At 39.4% G+C, this 26474-nt stretch overlaps 1 protein-coding gene across 3 annotated transcripts; it reads right to left on the bottom strand.

The window, feature by feature from the left end:
* Window positions 1–379: 379 nt before the first annotated feature.
* On the bottom strand, window positions 380–25661 carry KEL (Kell metallo-endopeptidase (Kell blood group)). 3 transcript variants are annotated; one of them, XM_064644730.1, is made up of 19 exons: window positions 25381–25661; window positions 25130–25282; window positions 20122–20263; window positions 18425–18628; window positions 17701–17825; window positions 16624–16770; window positions 16287–16349; window positions 15140–15328; window positions 14596–14741; window positions 13170–13293; window positions 12556–12666; window positions 11755–11853; window positions 11153–11230; window positions 10612–10715; window positions 9661–9771; window positions 7479–7546; window positions 7094–7251; window positions 6168–6263; window positions 380–4947 (listed from the first exon to the last, which is right to left on the bottom strand). In XM_064644730.1, the coding sequence occupies exons 2-19, from the start codon at window positions 25145–25147 to the stop codon at window positions 4771–4773; spliced, it is 2160 nt and encodes a 719-aa protein (XP_064500800.1). In that variant the 5' UTR covers window positions 25148–25282; window positions 25381–25661; the 3' UTR covers window positions 380–4770. The 3 variants fall into 3 exon arrangements, with proteins under 3 accessions (XP_064500800.1, XP_064500801.1, XP_064500802.1); XM_064644731.1 differs by having other exon boundaries at window positions 25447–25661; XM_064644732.1 differs by lacking the exons at window positions 18425–18628; window positions 20122–20263; window positions 25130–25282; window positions 25381–25661 and adding an exon at window positions 18296–18405.
* Window positions 25662–26474: the final 813 nt, after the last annotated feature.

The following is a 26474-nucleotide window of genomic DNA, read 5'->3' as shown; positions in this document are numbered from 1 at the left end:
CAAACCAAAAAAAAAACCAAACAACCCACTAAAAAACAAAGGAAAAGGGAAAGCTAAAGGAGAGTAATATAAAGTTGTACGTAAATTCAGGAAATGTGGAAGATACTTGCCGCAGCAAATGATAGTTAGGGTTAAATGTGAGTTTGAAAATAGCTAGAAAATTATCTTCCAGGCTACATGGTGGAAAGTCACCATCAGAGTCCTAAAATGTAATCTGGACAGAGAGTCAGAGTGGGCAATTTGGTCTGGCAGAATGAATGGTAAGGGCTAATAATCCATGGAGAGTAGGTGCTTTGTAAAATAAGCTGTTTCTTCATTGATGTTGTTAGATCACCATCTAGAGGATATTTAAAAACACATGCTTGTCATTCTACTGTAGTTTCTTGAAATTTTATTTCTATTCATTGAGGCTGTGTAAGTCAAGTAGCACAAATTAGTAATAAGTGGTTAAACACTGAAGTGGGAAATTCATTATATTGTCCACTCCACTGGTACATTTTTTGTTCAGTTTCAGACAGTTGTTAGCTACAGATATGTTCAAGATTAAGTATTATCTTTTGATTTCAGGTGATGTCCTATTGTTATAATCCTATCTCCTTCATTCTCTTTTAAACTTTGAGATGAGATACACCTTTTTTTTTTTATTCCCGATAATGTTCACAGTATTTGCTTACTTTAGAGTGTTGTTAGCTACATATGATGCAAAGTTTTTGCTTAACTGCGTATGACATCTTTGTATGTCAGATGAGTGCCATGATGTCACAATGTGCCCCAACCAAGACTGTGGTGGTAGTTAAGTCCAGACTCTGTTAGCTGAAAAGCAGCGAGGAGCAGAAGTGTCTTGTGCTGGACAGGAAAACAGAATGGGGGATAATCGAACCCTGATTGTTTTTCTGGGATTTACCATCTATCTTATGGGTTTGTTCCCAGTTACTTACTGCTTTGTCTTTTCTAATGCCTTCACACCAGTGAAAAGCCAGATCATGATTCACACTGCCAAGAATGGACAGCAAGAGGGAAACAGTCCATCAGCAGGTGAGAGGAAGGGTTGAAGTGGGAGGATGAGAAAGAAGGGGCTTGGAGAGCAACTAAGACAGGAAATGAGATAGGGTGTGGACACAGAAGCTTGGTTTTGTAAGGAGAAAATCAGAGGGGGAACAAGAACATATATGTCAAGGAGAAGTGGGGGTCAGATGGTCCCTAAGGAATAGGGAGCCAGCAACAGAATGAGATAGCAAGGCCAACAGGGCAGGGACCTGAGCAGGACAGGTCTGGGTATGGCAGTCAGGACCAGACAAGAGGTCACCAAGGAAGTCCATGATGTTGAGACAAATCCAAGTTCAAGAAGGAATACCAGTCAGCGTCAGGGTCAAATGTAGTGATGGTGACCAGGGTCAGACACAGTCCAGTGACTGCCCAGCCCTACACTTACAGGGCAGAGGATGTGGAAGAGGCACAAGTTCAGGCTGGTTCATGGATATTAAGGCCTCTTAGATCACCCATGGCCCTGACTGCAGCCTCCCATCTCAGCTGGTCCCCCTCACACCCTACAGAGATCCAAAAGGAAAGGTCCAGGCCGCTCCTGGGGAGCAAGAAAGAAATGAAAGAAATCAGGGTCAGACACAGTCCATTACTGCAGGCAAGTCCATAGTGTTAAGCCATATTCAAGGTCAAAACAGGAAGACAATTTGTAGGTCAAAATCCAGAATAACAAGGTCCATGGCCAGGCACAGCTGTGATGGAGACGGAGGTGGAGATAGGTATACTTGCAAAAGGCCACAAATACAGATCTGAGACCCAGGCCCTAGCTTAAATAAAGCCCCTGAACCCATGGGATTCAGGTAGAGGCTCCAGCTGGGGCTGTCAAGAGCCACTACAGCCTATTACTACAGTCATGGCCCTGAAAAGATAAAAGAAGGTAAATGTATCTGAGATGATCTATAATGTAAAAGTACAGGAAAAAAGGAAAGGAAGAAGATGCAAAGGAAGGAGAGTAAGGACAAAGCAATTTCTAAAATAAAAGATTTCAAAAACAGAATCACAGAAACAAGAAAAGGACAACAGAAGCAGAGATGGAATGGGGTATAATGCAAATCTGTTCAGGATGAAGGAGAAAATGGACATATAGTAAGGGTGAGATGGATTTGAAAGTTTAGAAGGCAGGGCAAGAAAAGTAGGGGAGGGAAGCAGAGGTATAAAGGATGAAAGAAGTATGAAAAGATGAAAAGTATGAAAGAAGCGAACAAGAAGAAAGCTTATGTTGTCTCCTTTTCACCCCAGTCAGAGGTTGGGAGGAAATGGAGGAAACTTTCGTGGCTTCATCAACAGGGGAAGGAATGGAGGTGATCGATATGGTGCAGCCTGAGGACTCAGAGACACTGAGCAATGCAGCGGTGAAGGACCTGCTGTTGGATCTGGCTCTTTCCCTGAAGATTGGCAGCGTTGTGCTCTTTTTTTTATGCATGACGTAGAGCATGAAATAACTTCTGTGATCATGGATGATAACAATTTGAGCATCTACCTGTGTTTCATGGTCACCTCCTGGACAATACGGCTTCTCTTCATCAACCACATGCCAGGGAACACTGAAGACAAAAGCAGAGACCTTGTGCACGTATTGAAAGTGTTCTTCTTTCTCCTTGAGAAACACAATAAATTTTCAATCCAAGACTCATGTAATTTTTTCTAAGCCAGATCTCCCTTCTCGCACTTCCCATACGTTCTTCGTGTAAAAACATCATAGTTTCTAATAAGAATTGATTCAACTCACCAACTTCAGAGGTGACTCTGTCTTTTAAATAGAATATTCATAAATTCATCATATATTGTAAGAACAAGACAAAAAATGCATATTCCAGGGAACGGTGGCCCATATACACTTAACAAGATAGATACAAGAAAAGTTTAGATTCCTCAAAATGCAGACTGTCAATGGTTTTTGTTTTTCTAAACAGTATAAACTAAGAAATCAACTAGTCTCAGAACACTGAAATTACATCTGTATTACACACAATGTGTTGTGCAATGTTAATTGATATTAACATCTAAAAAAAAGACAGTCTGGACATGCTGCTAGGAGGAAACTGAATGAGTGAAGGAGGACTATACACTGTTTAAATGGTAGCAACAAGCACAGGTCCAATTTTGTTATTTTTTATGATGAGTAAATAAATAATTTTGAAGTATTATTATCTATGACTTAGAAGTTCAGCTAAGAATGACAGTTGTGTTGGGAACAGTGCAAATACAGTACAAAGAAACAGGCCTGATCATAAAGAGTTTGCAATCAAAGTAATTTTTTTATTAATATTTTAGTTAAGTAATGAAAACAAAATCTCTAAACAGTCTGTTCTTGGAAAATATTTTGCTGCATTGGTCAGTACTTAGAAAGTATTAACACAGTTATTTTTACAAGGCTTACATTGATGAGGGATGTTTCCACTTGCCATCACCTATTCCACAAACAATCCCCATACAGCCAGTATAACAGGTAAAATAAAGATGCTCTCATAATCAAGAACAGTTTGAAGAGTATGCAAAAGGTAGGAGTATTTTGTATTCTTATTGACTTTGGTAAATTTTAGAATATTGGTATAAATTTTCTAATTATGAGAACCTGAAATGGATGTAATTATAAATGGATCTTGAGAATGTATTTTAAGCACTTCTCCTGCTACCCCAAAACATATTGCTTCTTAGTCTGTTTTTCCTCCAAATTAAATTAACATCTAAAATCCAATTTTAAGTAGAAAGTAAAATCCTGCAGCAGCTCTAATTGTCTGTTTGGATGGTAAATATTTACAAATGTAGGGATGAGAGAACTTCCAGGAATGAGAGAACCAGGTTCAGGATCCAGAGAAATTCTTGGATTTCTAATTAATTGATCTTCAGAGACTTCTAGAAACCCCCGTGACTGTCCCATACTCCACCCTCAACCATATCTTTAACCCTAGAGACTAAAAAAGAAAGTCTTGTTGAAAAAGAAAGAAGAAAGAGAATCTGTTCTCAGCTCCCAATCCCTCTTTCACTAATGGGGATGCTTTAGTCTTTCCCCTTTTTTCTCTTATGAGTTTTTATGATTAAACAAAAACAGAACAGAGAAGGCCTTCAGTACCTTCATTATTACAAAAACGGAACAGAGAAAGCCTTCATTAACCTTCATTATTACAAAAACAGAACAGAGAAGGCCTTCAGTAACCTTAAGTAACATCTTTCAGCCTGGAAACTGTAGTCACTGAGTCTTTCCTAGTACCTGTCTCAATTTATTAGTAAAAGAAGAGAAGAGGATTCTTCCCTCTCTTATAAAGTACATGTGTGGCTTGCATAGTAACCCATAGCATTTTCCTAGGAGTCATTCATTCATGAACAAGTCTTAGAGCTCCAGCTTATTGACCTGTCCATTAAACATGACTGGGAAGCTGTTGGGGTAGACAGGGAAATGCACTGAATAGAAGGACTAGTAATGTAGCAGTCTTTCTGTTTATAGCTCCTCAGAAGTTGCTGTCTGCTAGAGACTGGGTAGTCGCCTTGCTGCCTTGGGACTTGTTACACTCCAGAGTTACATCTGGGACAGAGTTCTGAGAGCCTTGGAGGAGATCTTCTTCACTTATAAACTCAGTTTAAAAATTTCCCTACCATCAACTTCTACAGAGAGGATAACAAGAAAAGGAAGGTCAAGGAAGGTCACCCATGTCACCCTAGGGGCCCTGCGAAGATGGTCATACTTTCATGGTCAGGCCTTCCTGTCCCTTGGGTCATATCTCATGCAGATTACCAGATGCGGCATTTGTTGTCTGGGTTCATTGGGGATCCACTGGAACAGCGGAAGAGCTTGGAGAAGTCCTGGCTATTGCTGACAGGCCCACAGACACGAAGTGGCAAGGGACTATGCGGATCTGTGGTCAGGGAAAACTGTAGTTTTTCTGGCTCCTGGTGTCCACACATTGCCTGAAAGGAAGTAAAATAGAAAAGTCAGATTAGGTGAAAGTCCTCATGTCATCAAGACTTAAGGCTCCTCACACCTCTGTACACGTCTGAGGGCATTAGAGTAAACAAGGCAATGTTCATACATGGCTGCCAGCAATGTTCAAATCTTTCTTATGACTGTTTTTCCTTTCCTTATACTTCTGTGTCCCAATTTCTCTATCTGACAAGCCATCTGTTCTTTTTCTGTACTGCATAGTCCAGAACACAGGGAATTTAGGCCACCTTGGCTAGGATCATTCAACCTTGGACTCCATCTAAAGTAATGGTAAAGATATTGTCTCAGTGTCTAGTTTCAGCTTCTTAAGTGAAATCAATGAGTGCTCCTCAAGAAAGGAGAGCACTTACACAAAATCCCATTACTACCTGAGAGACTCGGGGGAGGATTATGTGACTTTACTAGTGTTAAACTGGCAATCCAAGCCTTCCTTCTTGCGATTTCAGTCTTTGTTCATTGACAAATGATGCAGTAGCTGCCAGACAACTTCTGAAATGCAAATCTTGCCACCAAGACCCAATAATCTCCTTTTCTACACACTGCTCTCACCTAATCTCAACATATGCACAAAACTTTTCCCTTTGCACAATTACAGTGACTTACAAGGATGTGACTTTTCTAAGCACAGAAATCCAATGATCTATCACAAGGAACTCAACAGCACAGCTATGCACAATTGCACAACTTTGCAGAAATCCTTAAAGCAGGTTCCCACAGAAATATCTAACTGTGTGCATGTCCTTCTAGTTCTTTATCTCTAAATAACATTTGAGACTCTTTTTTTCACTAGCAGTCACTCAAAATGATAAGACATCTAGTTATTCAGCAAGACAGAAAGGCAAATGGAGGAAGGGATGGACTTTTGCAGTAAGATTTCACTCAACAGCAAAAAAACTACTCAGAAGCTGGCAATGCTTTCCCTGACACACTTTGTCTGCTATGAGTTAATTTTGGTAGATTTCAGATCTTTGTAAAAGTTCTATCTGCAGACAGGACTTTTGTTAGCGTTGAGATCTGTAACAGGGCCCGTATCTGTGAATTTTAGTTTCTAAATAATATTCTGAATGTCACAGATTTATCAGTCATTCCCAGTTCTGTGAAGAGAGGGAACAGAGACTGAATATCAAGAAAGACAAACTAATAATGGAGAGTGAGAAAGACACATGACTAGTTTAGAACTCATTACATGAGCAAAACTGAGGTAGAAAAGTTGATCATGTGAAAGTCCAATCTTAGGTAAATCCTTCTCTTCTTTGTGCTTTTTCTGCCAGTTCTTATAGGCCTGTGGAGAGAGAAAATGGGTAATAATAAATCCTCCTTCAGACAGTAACCCAAGCTCATGTCTTATGCCAATGAAATCTATCAGTCTAATACATAATTAATAAATTAGCAAGATTGTATCATTTTCCTCACTCTGAGGCTCTCTGCTGCTGGCCATGCCCCTAATAATTCTACTGTGGAAGAATAACAACATAATTCCTTTCCTTCCCATATCAGATACTCCCACACATACTGTCATAAGAGAAGATGTGGTAACTGGACAACGTAAGAATGAAAATTATGTTCAAAACAATTCACAAATATTTGAGTGTAAATTAAAAGACTTTTTACCTCCTACCATTCTTCGTGCAAGAATGTAAAAGTACCATCTTAGACCTATGGATCTCACAGCACTCCCAGTAATTAAACTGCTGAAGCACTCACTGCATGAGGAAATAAAAAACTCTCTCTAGATTAAAATATTGCTGAAAATATCTCTATGGAGTCATTTTACCACAACACAGAATTCTGTTTCATGTCTCAGCTTACTTCCTCAAGTATAACACACACATAAATAATAGCATGTTTTTGTATGCATAACATAAATGGGGAAGTAAAGATGGTGAAGGGGAGAAGTTGTCTTACATGGAAGTAGTGAGGTTACAAGCAAAGCTTCTTGAGGATCCTCTGGAATAACAGAGGGCATGAAGGGCTCATGGTTCACTGGCACAAGTGTGCAAGAAATATGGAACTGAAGCAGCATATAGGAGAGGGGTACAGCAGAGCAATCCTCTGACATGGCAGTTGAGTTGTGTGGTGAGACTATGAGATTAGAGAAGTAAACTACAATACCTGGTAAGCGATGGTGAGCCCTCCAGTGTCAGCTGTATTCTCCAACAGTGTAAAAGTGCCACTGACATTAAAGCTGTAGCTTTCATACTGTTCAACCAAGCAGTCTATAGATTTTTGTAGTGCACTCCTGTTGCATGTAGGACAGCCCTCAGGCAACACTGTGGGAAAAAAAATCCTAGAAAGTAAGGCTATTTATGGCATTCGTTTGTGTTCCTCACATTAATCCCTGGTTCTTCTTAGTAGTCAGCTTGGGCTGGAATGGGGTTTCCTTAACTTCATCTACCTTAATGATATATGTATACATTAAAATAGTGACTAGGATTTCATATTGCCTAAGGGAAAGTACCAGTGGGACCTAGAGAGTAAATAAAGAGCCAGTACCCACCATAACCATAGAACGAGTGGAGAATTTCATGTGCCATGAAGACCCCGATGGCTCCAAAGTTCACAGCACTGAAAAACAAAGATGAAAAGAGTGCTTTTGGAAAGAAAAAGAGGGCAGATGAGCATTCCTTATAGCCACTGAGCACAACCGTGGGCTCAACAGGAGTATTCTACTCTGAGAGCACACAAGCACTTCCTATTTATTGTTGCTCAGATATGTAAAAATGCAAATACCAGTGTAAATTATCCTACAAATGCTTAAAGTTATACTATGGGATTATTTTAAAGTATTTGTAGCTAATGAGCCATCAAAACAATGAAGAATCTGTGAATGAGGTTCTGCCTTTATGAACTGTAATGACATGTATTGTTGTTGAAATATGTCCTTATTCACACCCGATTTTCACCACAAACAACAACTGTAATGGTAACCACATAAAAGCAGGATGTTTGGAGGAGCAATCTTGCAACAGTTGTCTAGTGAGAAATGATACATAAATTGGCAAGGCAAATTAAAAACATGAAGGTTTGACTTCAATTTCCCTGGTCTTGCATTGGCAATCTTGCTACTAGCAAGAGATTTTACTAGAGACCTCCAGTAGTTTTTTCTAAATGGAATTTCTATGCTTCTATGCCATGAATTTACAAGTAGTCACACAAGGAAGAGTACACTCAAATTGCATTTCCATTATATGAAATTATGGGCTCATTCTTTCTTCCCATGCACTGATTAGCACGGCTGATGCATGAAATTATTGCACTACATCACTGGGAACTCAGTAGGAAGTGACAAGAACAGTTCATCTTCTCCTAGAACTGCTCTTTCAGAAGCTGATAACTTATAACTGTTGCCCAGAGAAGCTGTGGATGTCCCACCCCTGGAAGTGTTCACAGCCATTCTGAATGGGGTTCTGAGCAACCTGGTTTACTGGAAGGTGTCCCTGCCCATGGCAGGTGGGTTGGAACTAGCTGACCTTCAAGGTCCTTCCAACCCAAACCATTCTATGATACTATAACAATTGTACTGCTTTTATGACCTCTTTTTTTAAAGTTTATCCTCACAGTCATGTGAATTGGCTCTTGCCAGTAAAGTTTAAACTCTGGAGCATCATCTGAGAAAATGCTATTGTGCCAATTCACCAAAAGCTGATCAAGTTTGTCTTATCAGTCTATTTAATAAGGTGATAGTGAGAAAAATGTATTTTACTAACACTGAATACAAAAGGAATAAGAAGCTGAGAGTAAGAATATGGTAAGTGCAGCCCACAGCACCAGAAAAAGTATTTCTTTTCTATTATTTTTTTGAGATCCCCTTTTCTTATTACTATAATGAATTTGTTAAATACTGCAAGAACTAGAACATTACCATGGAGAAAATAATTACTTTTAACTGAGACATGTTTCTTTCAAACTTCAGCCTTTTGCCACAGCGTAAGCTTATCTTTCACTGCTATGGTATTAGGAGAAGTATCTATCCATTATCAGTAAAAAAGGACATTGGATGATATGTTTACGGTCAGCTGCTTTAAGTGCTTTTAATATGAGAAAAAATATTGCTTAAGAGATCTGTTCTATATGAAGAAAGAACCCAACCAGAGTAGTATGGTCTACAGAAGTGTTCTTGTTGCATGAAAAGACTCAGAATTAAAAATCTATTTGCTTAATTCTTCTAGACCTTTTCTAGAAAAGGTTTCTAGAAAAAAAAAAAAAAGAAGAAGAACTGGATACATTTGGAAAAGAGTTCTGACAAGAATTTGCTCTGTGAGGCTCCTATTTTCTCTGGGTTAGGTTTCTATGACTTGAATTTTACGAATTCTTGGAATCTTGAAAATGAGAGGCAAAGGTGAAATGTCTACTTTACAGTCAACCTACATGAGACTTCTAACTCTTTGCTCTGAAGTAATACACTAGATTCCAGTAATATCCTAGATCTAGTAATATACTAGATCACCTAGATTCTGATTTTGCTCCAGCAGAGTCAATGATCACTCTCTTTCAGAAGTCATAAGGCAGTATTCATCTGGCTTCAGAAAAAGCTGGTTTTCCCCTTTTACTGTGTCTTTCTGGGATGCAATAATAAAAAGAAGTTAAAGACAGACTCATTAACTCATTAAGATCCTTCCTGGAAGAATGGTGCAGCCCAGGGACTACATTCAGCTTCCACCTTTGCAGCCCCTCTGTACCTGGGAAACTCTATGTGGAAAAAAGGGCTGCGAAACATTCCAGCAGGAAAGACCACCATGTGGTGCCTTATCGAGTAGTATGAATGCACACTCCAGGGATACACATGCCACCTAGAAGTAAAAAAAAAAAAAAAAAAAAAAAAAAAAAAGAAATTAGAGAATGTACTAACTTCTTATCTCAAATTTTGTTCCTTACCTCCACTAAGTTGGCAAAAATAGTGTGCTCAGTTCAACTGTTCATACAGTACCAGCAAATGATGAAATTCACATCTAATTCCAGGTGTTCAAAATAAACCTTCACTTGTTTACAGATGGTCAGAGCTAATAGCTTAATTTTCTTACACATGAAGGGATTCTCCCTCACAATTTTCTTGTCAACTACCTGTGAAGTCCTGCACAGAATACTCTTCAGGAAGTGTAAGGCCCTAAGCACACTTGACAATGTTGCCTGCCTTCTGAAGCATCCTGTGTCCTGCCAGCATTCACATCATCATAGTGCTCTGCTATTTCCTTTGCTGTGAGGTCCAGGAGAACCAGCTATCCCCCTTACTCAAGAGACCATGAGCGAAAAAAGTGGGGTGTTTTCAAGAGTCTGGGACTCTCTCCAAAATGGTGGGGTATTTTGGCAGCATGTGCTCAAGCTGAACACAGGACAGGCTATCCAATTCAAGGCTTTTTAAAGGAGGGTGCAGCAACATTCAGAGCTGGTGAAACCACATTTAGAAGTACTATGCCCAATTCTGCCCACTGCTCCCCACTTGCTCTCCCTCTCCTTCCACAGTAAAAGAGAGATACAGACATACAATTGGTCATGGTCCTGAGTGATCTGCTCTATCTAATCCTGCTTTGACAGGAGAATTGGACTGGGTGATCTCCATAAGTCACTTCCAACCTCAGTTAGTTCACAACTGTGTAATTCTGTTACATTTTTCAGGTCACTTTCTGACTTACTTATTCTGTGGGTGATGCTGAAGGATTTTCAGGTAGGAATTTTCCCTCAGGATCTTCAAGCAGGCCACCACATTGAGGAAAAAGGTGTCTTCATTTATCTCCAGCTGAGGGAAGAGACAGGTAATGTGACTGTCATAGGGCATAAGCAAGGAATTAATTGAACAGTATAAGAAAAAGAAAAGTTCCACAGGTCAAAAAAGGGTTAATCAAAAGAGAAACCAGTGGGATACTTGTAGGTTTTTTCTCTTCAAGTTTTAAAGACCTTCAGTTTAAGATAGGACAGGAATGTTATCTGCAGGCCAAGCAGAACATACCAACAGATCAAAAATTGCTTCTATCAGGCCAGCCACTCTAAATAGGAGACAGCATAGACAACAGTATAGAACAAAGGTTCTCTGGGCCCATATATCCCCACAAAATGAACAGTAGGAAATGTGCATTGCTCCAGAGGTCATAACTTCTTTCATAAGCAGACATGATAGCAGTTGGTACAGGTAAACTGCCAAAAACGAGACAGGTATGTTTACATTATATAGCTCACATTCTGGTATTCCAGGTTCACTTTGGCAGTCTGGAGTGTGTGAGCTGGATAGCCAATCTCCACCTGTAGTTTGGAAACCTAAAATAATAATAAACAAATAAACAAACAAAAAGAAACATGATCAATAGGAGGCTTTACGTTCTGCAAGTCCTTTTAAATGCTATTTCTAAACAATGTAAGCATGATCTGTGTCAGCCCTTCAAAATGACAGCTACTCTGTTTCTCTTTCTTAACTCTCCAACCTGAGGCCTAATGTTGTTCTACTCTTCTTTTTCTTTATAGCATTGTTTTCTGCCATTCAGCTTTATAGCTTTTAACCTCTCTAGGTGTATAAAACTGAATTGTATCTCAATGAAATTAATTCAAAGTATCCATGGACAAACAAAAACTGAGCCTCTATATGCCTACACATCAATGTCTGTGCACATGCATGATGGCACTTATAAAACCACCCTCAGTGTTTAGTGTGTATAAAACATCTATTTAAGATTGTGTGCCTGTAGAAGCAGGTAGGAATATGTGAAGGTGCAGGCCTCTTCCATTCCTTCTCCAAAGGCTTCAGGGAAAGGAAGGCCTCAGTAACTTCTGCCTTCTGCACACACCGAGATTTTAGCGCTTTGGCGAGTCTGTTCATCCATCCATTCCAACTCATCCAGTCGGTCATAGAGGGCATCTTGGATCTCAGAGAACATCTGCTCAGCCTGCCATGGAGAAAAGACAGAATGGTCACAGCTGCAGAAGAACATTGTTCAGGCTTAGCTACCATCTTCCCCTGCTCCAGCAATTCAACTACAGAATAATTGGGGAAAATTTCCTCTTTTTGTGATGAAAGAGATTTCAGTTTCCACAGTGATTTAGGCTAAAGTTATTTGGCATCCTATTTTCTCCCACACACCTTTTCATCTTGCCTCTCACAAAAACTATGCCTATGCTAACTGCTCCTTTTACTGTAGATACACTCAGAATGTGTTGGCATTGATTTGTTTCTTTACAACTGGTCATATGATTGCTTAATGGCTCTGTAACTGAAAATCTTATTGAAATATATTATATTGGTGATGAATACTGTTAATACTTAACTGTTATTCCACAGAGCACACTGAGATTGCATGTATTTTTAGAGCTGTCATAGCTATTGGTGACACACATATACGACTTTGCTAACAGTTGAGACAAAGGTAATAACTGGTATTTAGCTTTGACTATTCTAGCAATGACAGCAATGTCTTGTTCTGACATGTCTCACTCCCAAAAAAGGAGGAAAGTGCATAAGCACAGGAATATGTAAAAAGGTATAAAACCTACACATGATTTTGCTGCCTTGATGTGGTCATAAGTTGGCATGTCAAAAAAAGAAAGGTGAAGCTGCACTCTGCTTGGAGGGTAAGATGATGAATACCTACAAGTTTCTTGGTCTGCTGAGGAAAAATTTCTTGCACAATCATCTTCCCTAGAACTGGCTCAAAGAAAGAGCTGGTATCAGTCAAGCACTTCCTCCAGCGCTCAGCTGGAATCTGTAAGAACAGAGAAAGAAATAGACACATGAGAGTGAGGACAAATAAACATGAAGTCAGTAAAAAGATATGTAGATGTGCAGTCAGTAGCATACACATTGCTGTCTAAAAATGACAGCAGTGAATAAGTAATGTAGTTCTACTTAAGCTATCTCAGAAAGATTTAGTCAATTAAAACACTGATTTCCTTATGATTTACTCCACTTATTTTCACTCAAGATGAAGATTCATATGCTAGTTGAGAAAAATACATAGAAGAAAGGTGATAATCTATATTTTGTTCACTAGTCCATGACACAGTGCACTCAGCTTCTGTAAAGTTTCGTGTATCATGTCTGCTCACATATTTCCTTGAGAAAAAGAAAGAAATTAATGGCCTAGATTTCATCCCCCAAAACTAAGAAACTCCATATAGACAAGGCATCAAGAGAACATTCAGAAGACATGACCTATGGCGTTCAGCTGCTAGGGAGGCTGAAGAAGGTGATTAAAGACTAACTCACCATTCTAGATCCCATTTTTCCATAAAGAATCTTATACAGGTCCAGGCGTACATCTTGGAATCGACTATCAAGGGCTGGGGAGAGATTCCCAACCAAACAAACAATCATATAAATGTGAAGGACCCTGTAGGAAAATGACATTTAAAAAGGAAGAAGGTTGAAGGCTAGTCACTCTAAACACAGAGGCGAGGCAAGAGTCAAAGGGGTACCTTGAGGTAGAGGAACCCTAGGAACCTGAACAATGACAACAAAGCACTCTGAATAGGCTACACCTGGGGTTATCAAAGGAGGATGATTTGACATGAGTCAACCAAAGAAACTCCCCAGAACATCTTTGAGACTCAAGGGGTAATTGCTGTGGGGGCACAGGATTCTTTATGGGAAGTAAGAGAAAGATAATTTTCAGGACTAGGTGAAACTTATTAAAGAATATTTTGAGAGGTCTGTGGGATTCTGTGAGACTTTATTATGGCATGTTTATGGGAAGGACCAAAGGCAGGGAAATGGAAAGATCGTGGTGGATTGGGAGAACATACATGGGAAAATGGAGAGGAAAGGTGGCAAGAGAGTGGTTGAGTGTAAACTTGTGGCTTGCCAGGGTATCTATCTGACTGAGCCCTGCACATTGTCACTAGGATACACCCTATTTTATTAAATACTATTCTTAACTAACATTCTATCTGTTGTGTTTGGGGATGGATCTGAATACTGGAGAGAGTTGGCTGAGAGTTGGCTGTGGGAGGGACTTTTGTTCGAGCTAGTTGCTGGAAACAGAAGTCTGAGAGTTGGCTATCGGAGATACTAGTGGTTTGGACTGGTACTGGAGAGATCTGCTTGTATATATGTGTTTTTAACAGGAAGAGACTAGAGTAACTGTAACCAAAGTAGGGCTGCAAGACTTAGGGGCTCATATCCAGGTAATAAACACAAGTGCCAGCACCTATGGACATCAGGTGATCTAGGGTTAGCTGCTGGACAGATTGAATATCTAAGACCAGCTACTGGAGTGATCCATATTTTGTGTGTGCAAATATGTATTTAGCTAGTATAGACCAGTCCTGATTAGCTGGAGCTGGGGAATAGGATCAGGCTGTCTGAGCTGTTCATGTTTATATTAGTGCTACAGCAAAGGTGCTGTGTTCCATCTCTATTGATCACGCTCGCACATACACACACACGCACATATATATATGATATATTTTTATATATGTGTTCGTATACGGTGCATGCATATGCAAGCCTATTGGGAATATATGCTAAGCCTTAGTACTGGCCAGATCTGTGGATAAAGAGCCACAGTAGCCTTGCAATTGTTAGACTACTGGATTCAGCAGCCTCTGACACAGACCTATTTAATTCATGGTATCTGAAGTAAATATTTCTTGGGGCATGAACAACTACAGCCACAGATATGGACTACTCCTACCTTCCCTTGTGCCATTTTTCGATGAGTTGTGACATGCCTCTTAAGTAATCCATGTCATGCACTGCAATTGGCTGAGAGAGGTTCATTGGCATGGGATGGAAGACAGCCTGGAGACATGACAGCCAGTCAATAGCAGGTGCATTTTCCTGGAAGTAAAACAAAGCTTACATACTGAAGTATGAATCTAAATTGACTCACAAGAAATAATAGGGAAATAGGATAATCTTTCTAATACTGTTAAGAGATACTTTCAACAAGTCCAATTGTTTTTATGATGTGTATATTGACTGTAGTAGATAAGGAGAATTGACTTTTTTAAAGGAAATTAGCACAGGAGAGGGGAGAGAATTTTGGGCCTGAAAAAATCCAACTGCTGTCAGTTAAAGATCATAAGTTTATAACTTATTTCAAGCTCAACAGGCTCCAAGTCTAAGTTGCAAGACAATGGCACCTAAAGAGAGTATCTCCTTTGTCTTTTGATCTGGATCTTCACAATTTGAATGTCACATGTAATCATGTTACTTAAGTTCTAAGGCACAGATACCTGTAGCTCCCTAATGGTGGTGCGAAAGAACAGCATCCCGCTCTCCTGTCTTTTCTTCAGTGGGGTGACAACTTGCTGGAGGTTAGAGATGAAGGCCAAGGTAGGGGAAAAGGAATCAGGGGGACCATCCTGTGTCCCTCCAAGTAGGACCCCCAGTTTCCTCAAATATGAAAGATACACACGGAGAACCTGCAATACAGACTGTATGATCAGTGGGAGGAACATGACTGAAAATTAATAACCCCATTCATCCGTCCATCCATCCATCCAACCATCCAACCATCCATCTTCACCATATAATCTTCAATTTTTCAAAACTTCTGCAGACCCGCCCCTAAAACTGTCTTCTCACTGCAACATTCACATGTGGAGTACAGTTTCTCAGGTGCAGCTCCTTTCTCAGTGAAGAACACTGAAATCCCCAAAGATTATTTTTGTTACAGACTACAATTAGTTTAAATACTAGAATAATTTTAGAGATACGGGCCTGCCACCTCTGGAAAGAAATGTGGTGATATAATGAGCCAGTATTTTTGATTGAGTCAGCTTCTAGTTTCAATCTTTATGAGGTATCAAAGGAATGCTTGTGACAGGTAGACAGGTTTAGTTTTCTTTGAGGACTCTTCTGAAAGACTCAGACTGAGAAACTGAAAACAACTCAGTGTTTACAAAGTTCAGAAAAATGTCAAACTAATTTTGTTACAATAACTCTCAGGGTCAAAGAGCTTGTTTCCCCAACTTACGTTTGAACATTTTAAAATAACTATAAAAATGCTAGCTACCTCTGCCCCCAATACACAGATTTTGTTATAAAGCTTTACTTTGGACAAAGAGATTTTCTAAAAACATCCATTCAAGGTAAAACGCAAAGGGAAGGCCATGTTCATATTACTTGGCAAATATAAACTACAATTTTAGCATTCTGTTTTTATATAAGAAGTTTTAAATCTGGCATCTAAAATGGGTTACATTTTACGAACTATCTTTTCGGAAAAGTAGAGTTCTGTAAAGAATTCCTTCTGGAGTCATTTTCAGAGGTGACTGACCGTAACCCATGGAAATAGACCACTCTGAACCAGGAGGCAATTCAAGGAGATCCCTTTACCAAATAGCCATTTTTACCTTGCTTCAGCCTCTGATATGTTACCTCAAGATAATTTTTTTCTTTGAATTCACTCTCAGGTGGCAACTCAAACTCAGGATGGTCAATCTGCAAAAAGGAGTAAAGGAAAAACATCTCACTATTTCCAGAAATTCTGGAAATGTGAGAATACGCTCTGCAGGCTTTGGTAATTTTTGTATTATGGAATTTGAAATGTTAATAAATTTCTTTTTATAACATATTTACGTGATAAAATCAAGAGTTTTACTGAAATTTAGGAAAACTTTCCTCAGAGAAGAATATAGGCTTAACTTGACCAAGCCTTGGTCTGACTCTTTACTCATACTGCTTCATGGTAGTGCTCTTTCTTTAGCACACTCACCTGAATAATATTGGTTTTGGGGTCAGAAGGAATAGGTCCCACGTGGACTCTGAAAAAGGGAAAGGTGTTGTATCTGCCCATAAGAATCTGGAGAGTTTCATTAAAATCTTTTGTTTCCTCCACATCTGTGATACTCCATCCACCAACCTAGAGAGGGAGGGAGACAGCAAGGCTGCAGGTGAGAAAAACTTGCTTGATCCATATTTACAAAATTTTTTTCACACCTGTGAGCTTAGTCATTATGACAACTGTGAAGCAACAAAGCAAATAGCAACAGGGGAACTTGTGAAGAGCTCTGATGGCTTTAAAATGACCTGACACTTTCCCTCAAGCAAAGCAATGAACTGAATATGACACAAGGAAAAGGAATTATAATTATCAGCAGAGCAAGGTGTGCAGGAAAAATAAGCTAGATAAGCAGGAGAGAGGAAAGACGTCTCATTTTTCTAAAGGCATCCAACAACCAGAACAACCAGAAATCAGGGCTCACAGGTCCCACTTCCCTGGCAATCGGATTCACAGGTGGGCCTGTAGTTCTTTCTGCTGGAAAGTTCTGCACCCTCCTTGGAGATAAGACATAAATGCTCTTTTGCTGGCAGGAAGATGTATAACCCTCCACGGCACTAAGAGGAGTCTTCCAGAATGGAAAGAGAAAAATTTTATTCTTTAAACAAGCTCCCTTTGAAGCCTGGACTACTGGATGGCCATCAGATTTTAGATACAAAAATTTTAGCTGTTTGCAAGATGTTCCCTGGCCTGTAAGTCAGATACTATTGAACTAAGCTGAGATTAAACACGATCCCTCTTTGTAGTCTTTGTTTTTTGACCATCCTTAAGTAATGTATAGGGTTATGAGGAAAGATTCAGATGATTTTCTGATGTCAGAAAGTTAGATATTGAAACTGCATTTAAAGCTAGAAGATTTATCACTTAGAAGTTGTGTTGCGAACCATGAGTTTATTTCAGGGCCAGATGCTAGAAAAATTACATCCTGTAGGACCATATGACCCTAACTGCACACTTTCCTTCTTGAAGGAATTATCTTCTGAGAGGAGAGGAAATAGCACTAATATTCACCTGATTTAGGAGGTCCTTCAATGGCTGAGCTCCTTGAGATTCTATCTGTTCGATATTCATGCAGGAACGATAGAATTGCATTGCTTTCTCCTGGGCTGAGCCTCTTATCCCAAACTGTGGACTCTCTGAGAAAAAAAAAAAAAAAAGATTAAAAATTGAAAAAGTGGTTTAAAAAAGAAGTTGGTACAGTGTTAAAGCAGAGAACAGTTGTAAGAAAGTACTACGCTTTGATTCAGAACATTTCAATAAATACATCCACATTTCCCACAGCGATTCAAAGCAAGGGGCCTTCTGGTGCCACAGCTCTTCCTGAGGCCAAATATGTGACATTCTTTGCATGGAAACAGGAGCACAGCAGGAAGATGGTGCATATCTAAGTCCATATCTGTCCCACATGGAGACAGGCCACATCACTAGAGTGCACATTCAGACAAGCACAGCAACAAGTGCTTACTTTTACAAGACAACGAGAAAATAGTTTGAGTTGTTGTCAGAATTTTAAAATGTGACTTTCATCTGTTACACTTGGCAAGGGTAATTAAAATGTTTAAAATGCAGCTATTGTAATATGATATGCTCAAAAATAAATCTGTACCTGTAATGATAGAAGAACGAAGAGATAGGACTCAGTCCCTGTTAGAAATGATTGTGCTCTCAGTTACTAGTACTCTCAGCTCTAACTGAGGCAGTTGCTGAAGGTAACACACCAATCATCTGTCCCTACCTAAAAGCCTTTTCAGGATCAACAGATTTTCTTCCAACAACACATCAAATACATTTAGTGATTCTTCTGTGGTTCTGCTTGAGTGTTTGCCTTTCCAGTTGCCACAGGCATATTTGTAGAAATCCTCACAGGGCTCTACAGTGTCATTCCTAGAATTCAGAAGTCTTTCCAACAGAGTAAGACCTGGCTTGACATCACAGGATCCTGGAGAAGAAAGTAAATAGGAGAGAACTGAGCAGTAACAGTGGAGAGTGAGAACAACTCCAAACAAACAAACAAATAAACCAAAAACAGAAACAAAAAACCTAAAAAACCAAACCAACTGAACAAACAATTCTCTGTGGGACATTTCCTCCAAAAGATTTATTTTTGGTGCAAATTCCTTTCCATGCAAAGTGTTAAATTCCTTGTAAGTTTTTGCTGAATATGGAGTGAAATGTCTTCTGTCTTTCACTTCCCAGGAGGATTGTCTTTGCACTTTATAAGGGAGATTCTTCAAATAAAGGGCAAGTAATCAGTCCAGAGGTGGTGTTCTCTCTTTGCACTACCTAGGCAGTCACAGTTAGGGTTATTATGCCTTCTCAGTGTCTTTTCTCTGAATCAGCCAAATTTGGCCTAACAATAAACAAGAAGCAACTGATAGTGTCAACACATGATGCAAAAGAAAGACATAGCACAGCAATAGTAAGATCGTAAGATTAAAACATGGTTTGTTCAAGTATGGGAAACATACCTCAGTAATGACATTTTTTAAAAGAGGACAAAAACTTTCTATAATATCTTACTTTGATTTGTGACTCCCTTTATCTAAACTGCTGCAAATCACTGGGTATGTGTTCTCATTTTGGTTCAGTGTCTCGTATCGACATCAGATGAGATCAATTATTTACTGAAATAAGCCACCTGTAAATTAAAGTGAGACTTCCCATATTATGGAAGTTGACATGGGAAAAGGTTGGCAGAGTGGAAATAGACAAGATCTAAACTAACAGTTTTTTCTTGGTCTATGTAGTGAATGGCCTCCAACACATAACAAGAGCTAAAGAAAAATGTCAGGTAGATGAATAGAAAAAAGCTAGGTAAAAGGTCAAAAATGCTTATTTTGGAGTGTCTGCATCCACCAATATAAATGCATCTTCAGTATTGAGCATTCTATATGCTCAGATATTGCCATGAACCATTCTCTAGATAGTTCTTTAGCAAATTTGGTAGGTAAATTAATATTTCTGCTCTACGCTCACAGCTTCTCCATTAGCAAAAGACTATGACTTTTCCTTTTACACTGTGACTGCACTGATCTGTCCTAGAAAATCAGGACTAGACTTAAGCCAGAGATGGAAAGGTGGAGGAGGAGCTCCAAATATCAGATTCTGTTCACTTTCCTGGAAGTGACTACAGACAGAACAGAATATGTTGATGAGATGCAAAGCAATATAATGATGTTCTCTCTGAAAACTGGGCTCAGGCATATCGAATAGCAGGCAGAGGAGGAGGACAGATGTGGAGGATCTCTCCCCAAAGAAGAGGTAGGAAAATGTAACTTTTTTACAAAAGGTGTTATGGTTCCCAGAGATTCTGAAAGTCTGGTTCTTAACGTTGATGCTAAGCTTAGTACACAATGGAGGCAGACTAGAGAGAAAGGGATCTTACAAATGGGGTGGATGAGGAAGAAAGGGAAAGGATATCCCATATTATACCTAGAGCACAAGTCATCACGATGTAGGTGATAAGCAGTGTAAAGCCAAGGACAGTACTGAGAATAAGTGTACACAGAAGTAGGCTTTTCCCCTGAAGGCATCGTTCTGTCTTTGCACCTTTTCTCAGCTCCTCGTCACAGGTCTGAAGAGACAGAAAAAATGAAGAAAGAAAAATTTATATTAAAGTTAGCACTGATAATATACTCCATCTATTAATCATGGATTAGTGCCAGAACACCAGTCATCCAACTCATCTAAGTGACTGTACTCCCAGGGGCTTTCTCCCTTTCTTTGTTTCCCTGTCTTTTCAAGCTACAACTGTTGCACTGAGCTACTAATTATATACTGAAAATGCAGCTTGCTATGAGGAGGCTTGTCCCTCCATAGTTCACTCTGGTTTGTGGAACCCCTTTGCATATACCTCCTGAAGATATCAAAGCCTTTTGGAGTCCATTTAAAGCTAATGATGTGATGTCTAGAACTGATGGTTCTTTATTCTGTTACAGTCTGGCAACCCGAGCACTAATTCCAGATCTCTCCTCAAGAAACAAGTACTGCATCCTAAGCCCTCTAGCCTGGTTCAAGTGAGAGAAAAGATTTGCTCTATTCTATAACCTCCAGTAAGCTGTAAGTCACTGAGAAAGTCTTATATACAAACATGCTTTATCTCACATAAATTTAGTTGTGTTCATAATGTAGGTGTGTCTTTTTAGTCAATAGAGAAGGCTAAGCACCTTATGAGAACACCTTCTATTTTGGATATCTGTCTTAGGATGAGCTGAAGCATCTTCCAGAGTTACCTTTCTTTTTCTCTCTTGACTGCAAAGGAAGGTACATGATTACCTAACATCTACCTGGATAGTTAGATAAGATGAAGTTTACTCTGTGTGTTTACTCCTGCATACTTTAATGTACATAAGACTGGAGAAAAGCAGTTTACAAAAGAACAGACATGGGAATGCATACTGGTAATATAAGGAAAGGGAAAGAACTGAATAAAATGAAAGGTAGGATGACCGAATAAGAATAAACATTAAGAAAAGGGAGGTAGGAGGCAGAAGGGGGAAAACCCCAGAAGATAATGGAAAACCCTGGATATAGCAAGCAAGGAGTAAATCTTATAGCTGTGAAAGCTGATCGAAGAGTTACTTGGAGAGTCCTGCATGCCAGTGTCAGGGCCTGGCTGGTGCTGTCCCCATAGGCTCAAGCTTAGCACCCTGTTGAAGGCTGGTTCTCTGATAAAAGAAAGCTATTTGAGAAACCTTGTCAAGCCTTGTAACTCTTTGAGGAAAAGTGAGAATCTGCCTCAGTGGACATGTCAAATTTTTCACTTGGTAGCTTCTTTTTGCAGCTCTCATGCGTGATCTCCATCTGAGCTATGCTGCAGTGGCAGCCATGTCTTCATCTGGACATGCATCCCAGTGATCTGGATCCTGATCTTAATCTATAGACTTGATTCTGCAGTTTTGAGCTTGGACCTGCCTGTCAATCTACATTCTTGATTGACCCTGCCTACTGTCACCAGACCTGCATATACCCTGCATTTCCATCCTGGGTGGGGAGAGCTCCCCTTGCTGACCAAGTCTTTGCTTCTTGCTTTCTTTGTCATGATTCTTAAGTCCCAGACTGCCATCCCTTTTCTGACCTTGCTGCTCCCTTACATGCAGTACATACCCCTTCACTGAAGGAAACATTAAGGAAATGAATGAGTCTGCTGTTAATCATCCGGACTAATATACCATGTACAATTCCTGCACAAAAACATTAACAGAACAAAAAACACAAAAAAACAATAGGAAAAGAGACCTCATTATTTCATATCTTTCAAACGTGCATTTTATTCAATTAATTCAGAAGCCTTTCAAAAGCTTACTTGACTCCTGGAAATTGCTAACAAGGGTTAAGTGCCTAACTGCTTTTCTCCTTTAAAATCCTATTATCCTGACTTCTTTAGGCAGGATGCTGAATAACTAAATGGAAAGCATGTACATACAAGTGAATCCTGGCATTAGAAGGTGCTAGATACAGGACATGATCATACTGGCACTGTACGAAATATAAAGGAGGACATCCACATTCCTTTCGTAAGTCCCTGTAGCAAAACACTTCAGGTTTTACTCCTACAGTAAGAGAGTAAGTATCACAATTTAACAGTATGGTAGGGGCGTGAGTGAAAGAAAATTAGCTTAGCTAATTTTGAGAAGAAAAACTATTCTTTAACATGCAAGCCCCCAGCTTTCACCATTTAGGAGGGAGTGAATGATTCACATTCACGATTATTTTGAATTCTCTGTTGCAATAGATTTCTTGTTTTTCACATTAAAAATCTGGCTTGTTCCTACTATGAAATATTTATAATTTTGCAATACTTTGGTTTCATGTTATCAGAGGACATCTGTCTCTCTCTTTTGAGTAATAAGTGGCATGGCTGTGGAGACACTAAGAAGAAATTGGTGTTTCAAGACTGTCAGTGCAATTTCTTATGACCTTCTGATTAAGGTCTATATCAAGCCTATACATTATGTTTCTTTTGAAATGCAAAATACATCAAATAATAGATTTTAAAAATCTGTAAGAAAAACAGGACTGTCCCCCTCAAGTCTCCAATGTGAAACAATTATCTTGCTAAGAACAATATGCCTCAAAATAACAGCATATCAAAAAGAAGTGACAGGGGAAGTGGCTATGTACCTCCACTTAGAAACTGGATTATGGTCTGCGCTATACAAACTACAAGGATAAAAATTTTCTTCAAACACTTCCCTTCCATAAAGAATGTCTTTCTAATCTTGCCTCTGTAATTAGGTCTGGATTTGAGAGATTTTATGTGGACCTACATAAACAGAGATAAAAGAGGAGGGCAATCATACTTAGTTGTCCTTTCTATCTTTTTCATGACAACAGCTTAAACAAATCTAGACAGACAAATGCCCACTCTTTCAATACTCCTACACAGATACTGACCTGGGCAAAATCCCTGTCAGACTCTTTATCTAGAACAAACTTCACTTTTGTGCCTCGACAGACTAAGTGGTTCACAGGTACTGAAATACAGAACCCTTCCTAAGTCAATGATTTTTGGCCAAGGGAATGTGGATTGAACTAGGTGGAACCAGAGCTGAGATATAAAAACTTCCAGGGCACAGGATACAGGAATACTCCATAGCTTGCAGGAAGCAGCAGCACTTTATTTTGAGGCTTGGTTGCCTCATCCAGAATGCTCCATATAAAGACGCAAGTGAATGGTTTGAACAAGCCTGGGGCAAAGGACTTCGAACTCTGACAGAGCTTTTCCTTACAGGTCTCACTCAGGAGTGAGAAAAATAATCAGTATTTGCATAAAGTTGCAGACGAATGCAATTTCCAGTACAGTTTCAGTTCTTTCACGCTTTTAAGAATGTGCAAGTGTTCAAATTCAAATGGCTCCACTGTAGCTAAGTGAGAACAAATGCCTGTAAAATCACTAAAAGAAGACTTCTAATTGTCATCAATTATAAAATGTATTATTTTGAATTAAGATACTATATTAATCATCTGATTCAAATGTGAGCATGACTTAGACTAGCAGAATCATAACAGGTACAGTTACTAAAGCAAGAACTGTTTGATACACCCATATCAGCCAAAGAATTTGATTTTCCTGCAGCATCTCCTTCCTTCTGTTCGTGAGTCATTCCTGAATTTTGAAGGGAGGTTGAAGTTCCTCTGCATAATTCTTCCTCACCTTTCATTTTCACAGAGTTCAGTGCTTGGCAGAAAAAGAAGCATCTAGCTTTCACGAAAATAAAGTAAATAAAGAGATCAAAGGCAGAGAGAATTGGAGTTATTTTTCATAACTATTTACCAGATAATTTAGAGGTTTTATATTTCAGCCTGTAGATTATTCCAGAATTACTGACTTTGGCTGTTACCCAAATTGCATTTATCACATTACTCATGTGGATGACATATTTTCAGACTAATGCCTCCATACTCACCAAAACCTTCATTTTCTTAAATTTATCTTTTGTCAGCAATTCATGTAAGCACAATAAATTGAGCCCATTAAATGCCATTTGAGAAATATTTTAGGCTGTGTTCAAAATAGAGTATCTGCTAATGTGAAATATGAAACAGAAAGGTTGCTGAATTATATTCTGGACTACTAAAATTTTAAAGTATAACCACAGCCAATAACTAAAATGATAACTGTTGTCTGAACTTTATCACACAGAAATATGGAAATGTATATACAAAACAATAATTTCTGCAAATTCTTCAGCTAGAAAAATGCAGACAAGATAAAGTTATCTTTTGAATTACAGCGAGTCACACTGAACAGCTCTCATTGTAACAAAACATAGGTATTTTTTAGTTTGAATTATTTAGTCACATAGGACACTTTACATATCTCTGTTGTCCTTGAATGTTTCCTATATTTTAGCAATGCTGACCTAACAGTTCACTTCAGTGCAATTTGTCTGTAAATATGAAAATAAGACTTTATTAGCCATTTATATAAGACATCAAATCAGAAAAGTTAAGACATCAAAATTACACCACTCTATATGGGAAGCAATTAGCCTTATCATGTCATTCTCACATTCCAAAAAGCATGCCATGTTTATACACAATTATTTGGGGGTGGGGGAAATTGTATGTTTCTGGGTAAGTACTTTCTTATAATTTTGTGTTGAAAAAATGGAGATACAATAAAAGAGGCCATTATTATTATTACTACTACTCCTATTATTATTACTACTTATCGGTCGGTGCTTCAAACAGTTTGGAATACAGGATGGCCATTAGGACAACTAACAGGAAGGGCAAGAACCCCTAAATCATTGCACCATATCCCACATCGTCAATCCCGAGACCCGGACAAGCCCTTTCTGGATACAAACTGTCAAAAATTCAACTACCCCAAGTTCCCTAAGGGAATAAGCAGTGTAGGTGTGATAGGGATAGGAAAAGAGAGGTGTGAGACAAAGGTACCTCAGCAGACTGCAAGACAGACCCATTTCCTTACCTCAGGAGGAGTGCTCATCCTTGTCACTGAGCAGGCTTTGCTCCTGCGGTTACCACAGTTGTCAGCTCTGTTTACTTGTTTGCTATCAGTCTTCCATGCCCAGACACACTGCTAAGTTCAGAGACAATCTCTTCTTCCCAGCTTGGCTGTTTGCTGTGGGGAGGAGAAGAGAGAGGAAAAGCTCTGAGAAAAACGCCCTAAAGAAAATGGGAGGGAGGGAAACGGATATGTTACTACAACTCTCCACCCACCTTCTAAACACCTCTCTTCTCATAAAAAGTACTTTTTGTTCCCTTCTGCGTCTCCCTGTGACCCACCCGTCTTTCTGTCTCTTGGAGCTCCACTGAAATCTTTTTGAACACGAGTATGTGATTCTCTATCTCCCTCAGCCTCTACTCAGCTATTTGCTGTTTCTTTTCTCTTCAGCAGCCTCGCTATCCTGCCCACCCAACATGCCTGTTTTGGTCTGATATTCTCACTGCCACTAGCCTGTTTCAACCTGCTGCTTCTCTGGGGCCTGGAGGCCTCTGCCTATTGCAAGATAGTGTGGGCTAAGGATCCTAGTGCTCCTCCTCCCATAAAGATGCATATTGGGAAGATTTGAGAGGATGGTTTCTCTGCTTTGAAGACTGGGAACCAGGATCACTTCTCTGAGACATTAAAAACTGAGTAGTTGATATTGGGAGATGAGCCCTTCTCAAGCGGTGGCTGGGAGCTGAGACAGATGGTGGGGACCAGTTTGGTGACAGCTTCCAAAGTGACTGAAACAAGCAGAATACCAGGATGGAACTGTTTGCCTCCCAATGATGCTAGTCTCTCAGGGAAATATGATGTCTAGGTTCACTAGTCTGAAGATAATTAGGTATCTGTACAGTAGTTCAGATTCCATCAGTTCCATCAACCTGATTATTTCCCTATTACTGTAGTGCTTGCATAATTATTAACATTCTACTATCACAACAGACTTCTTATATGGCTGAAACCAGTTACTTACTCCCAGTTCTTTTTACTGTTCAGGTCACTGGTAGTTATATATGTCTGCATTTGTCAAACATCTCTAAATACTGCCAAAAAATGGCCTTGCATAGTGCAAAAAAGGTCTTTGCTGACCTTTAGAATCATAGAATCATAGAATCGATTGGGTTGGAAAAGACCTCCGAGATCATCGAGTCCAACTCTTGGTCCAAATCCAGTCCATTTACTAGATCTGCGTTTAAAAATTTCCAGGGATGGTGAATCCACCACCTCTCTGGGCAGCCCATTCCAATGCCTGATCACTCTCTTTGTAAAGAATTTTCTCCTGATATCCAACTTAAATTTCCCCTGGCGGAGCTTAAGCCCGTGC

This window comes from Pseudopipra pipra, chromosome 2 (assembly GCF_036250125.1).
Source record: "Pseudopipra pipra isolate bDixPip1 chromosome 2, bDixPip1.hap1, whole genome shotgun sequence".
Lineage (NCBI taxonomy): Eukaryota > Metazoa > Chordata > Aves > Passeriformes > Pipridae > Pseudopipra > Pseudopipra pipra.
The sequence above is the reverse complement of the archived record's forward strand: the minus strand, read 5'-3'. Positions and strand labels throughout refer to the sequence as shown.

Bases quoted from the DNA above. Each gene is read 5' to 3' on its own strand.
- KEL (XM_064644730.1), bottom strand. The intron at 17,826-18,424 runs GTAGGGACAGAT...TTTTTTTCTCAG, and splicing joins GATCCTGAAAAGGCTTTTAG to AGAGTCCACAGTTTGGGATA. The intron at 13,294-14,595 runs GTAGGAGTAGTC...ATTTTCCTACAG, and splicing joins GAAAAATGGCACAAGGGAAG to GGTCCTTCACATTTATATGA.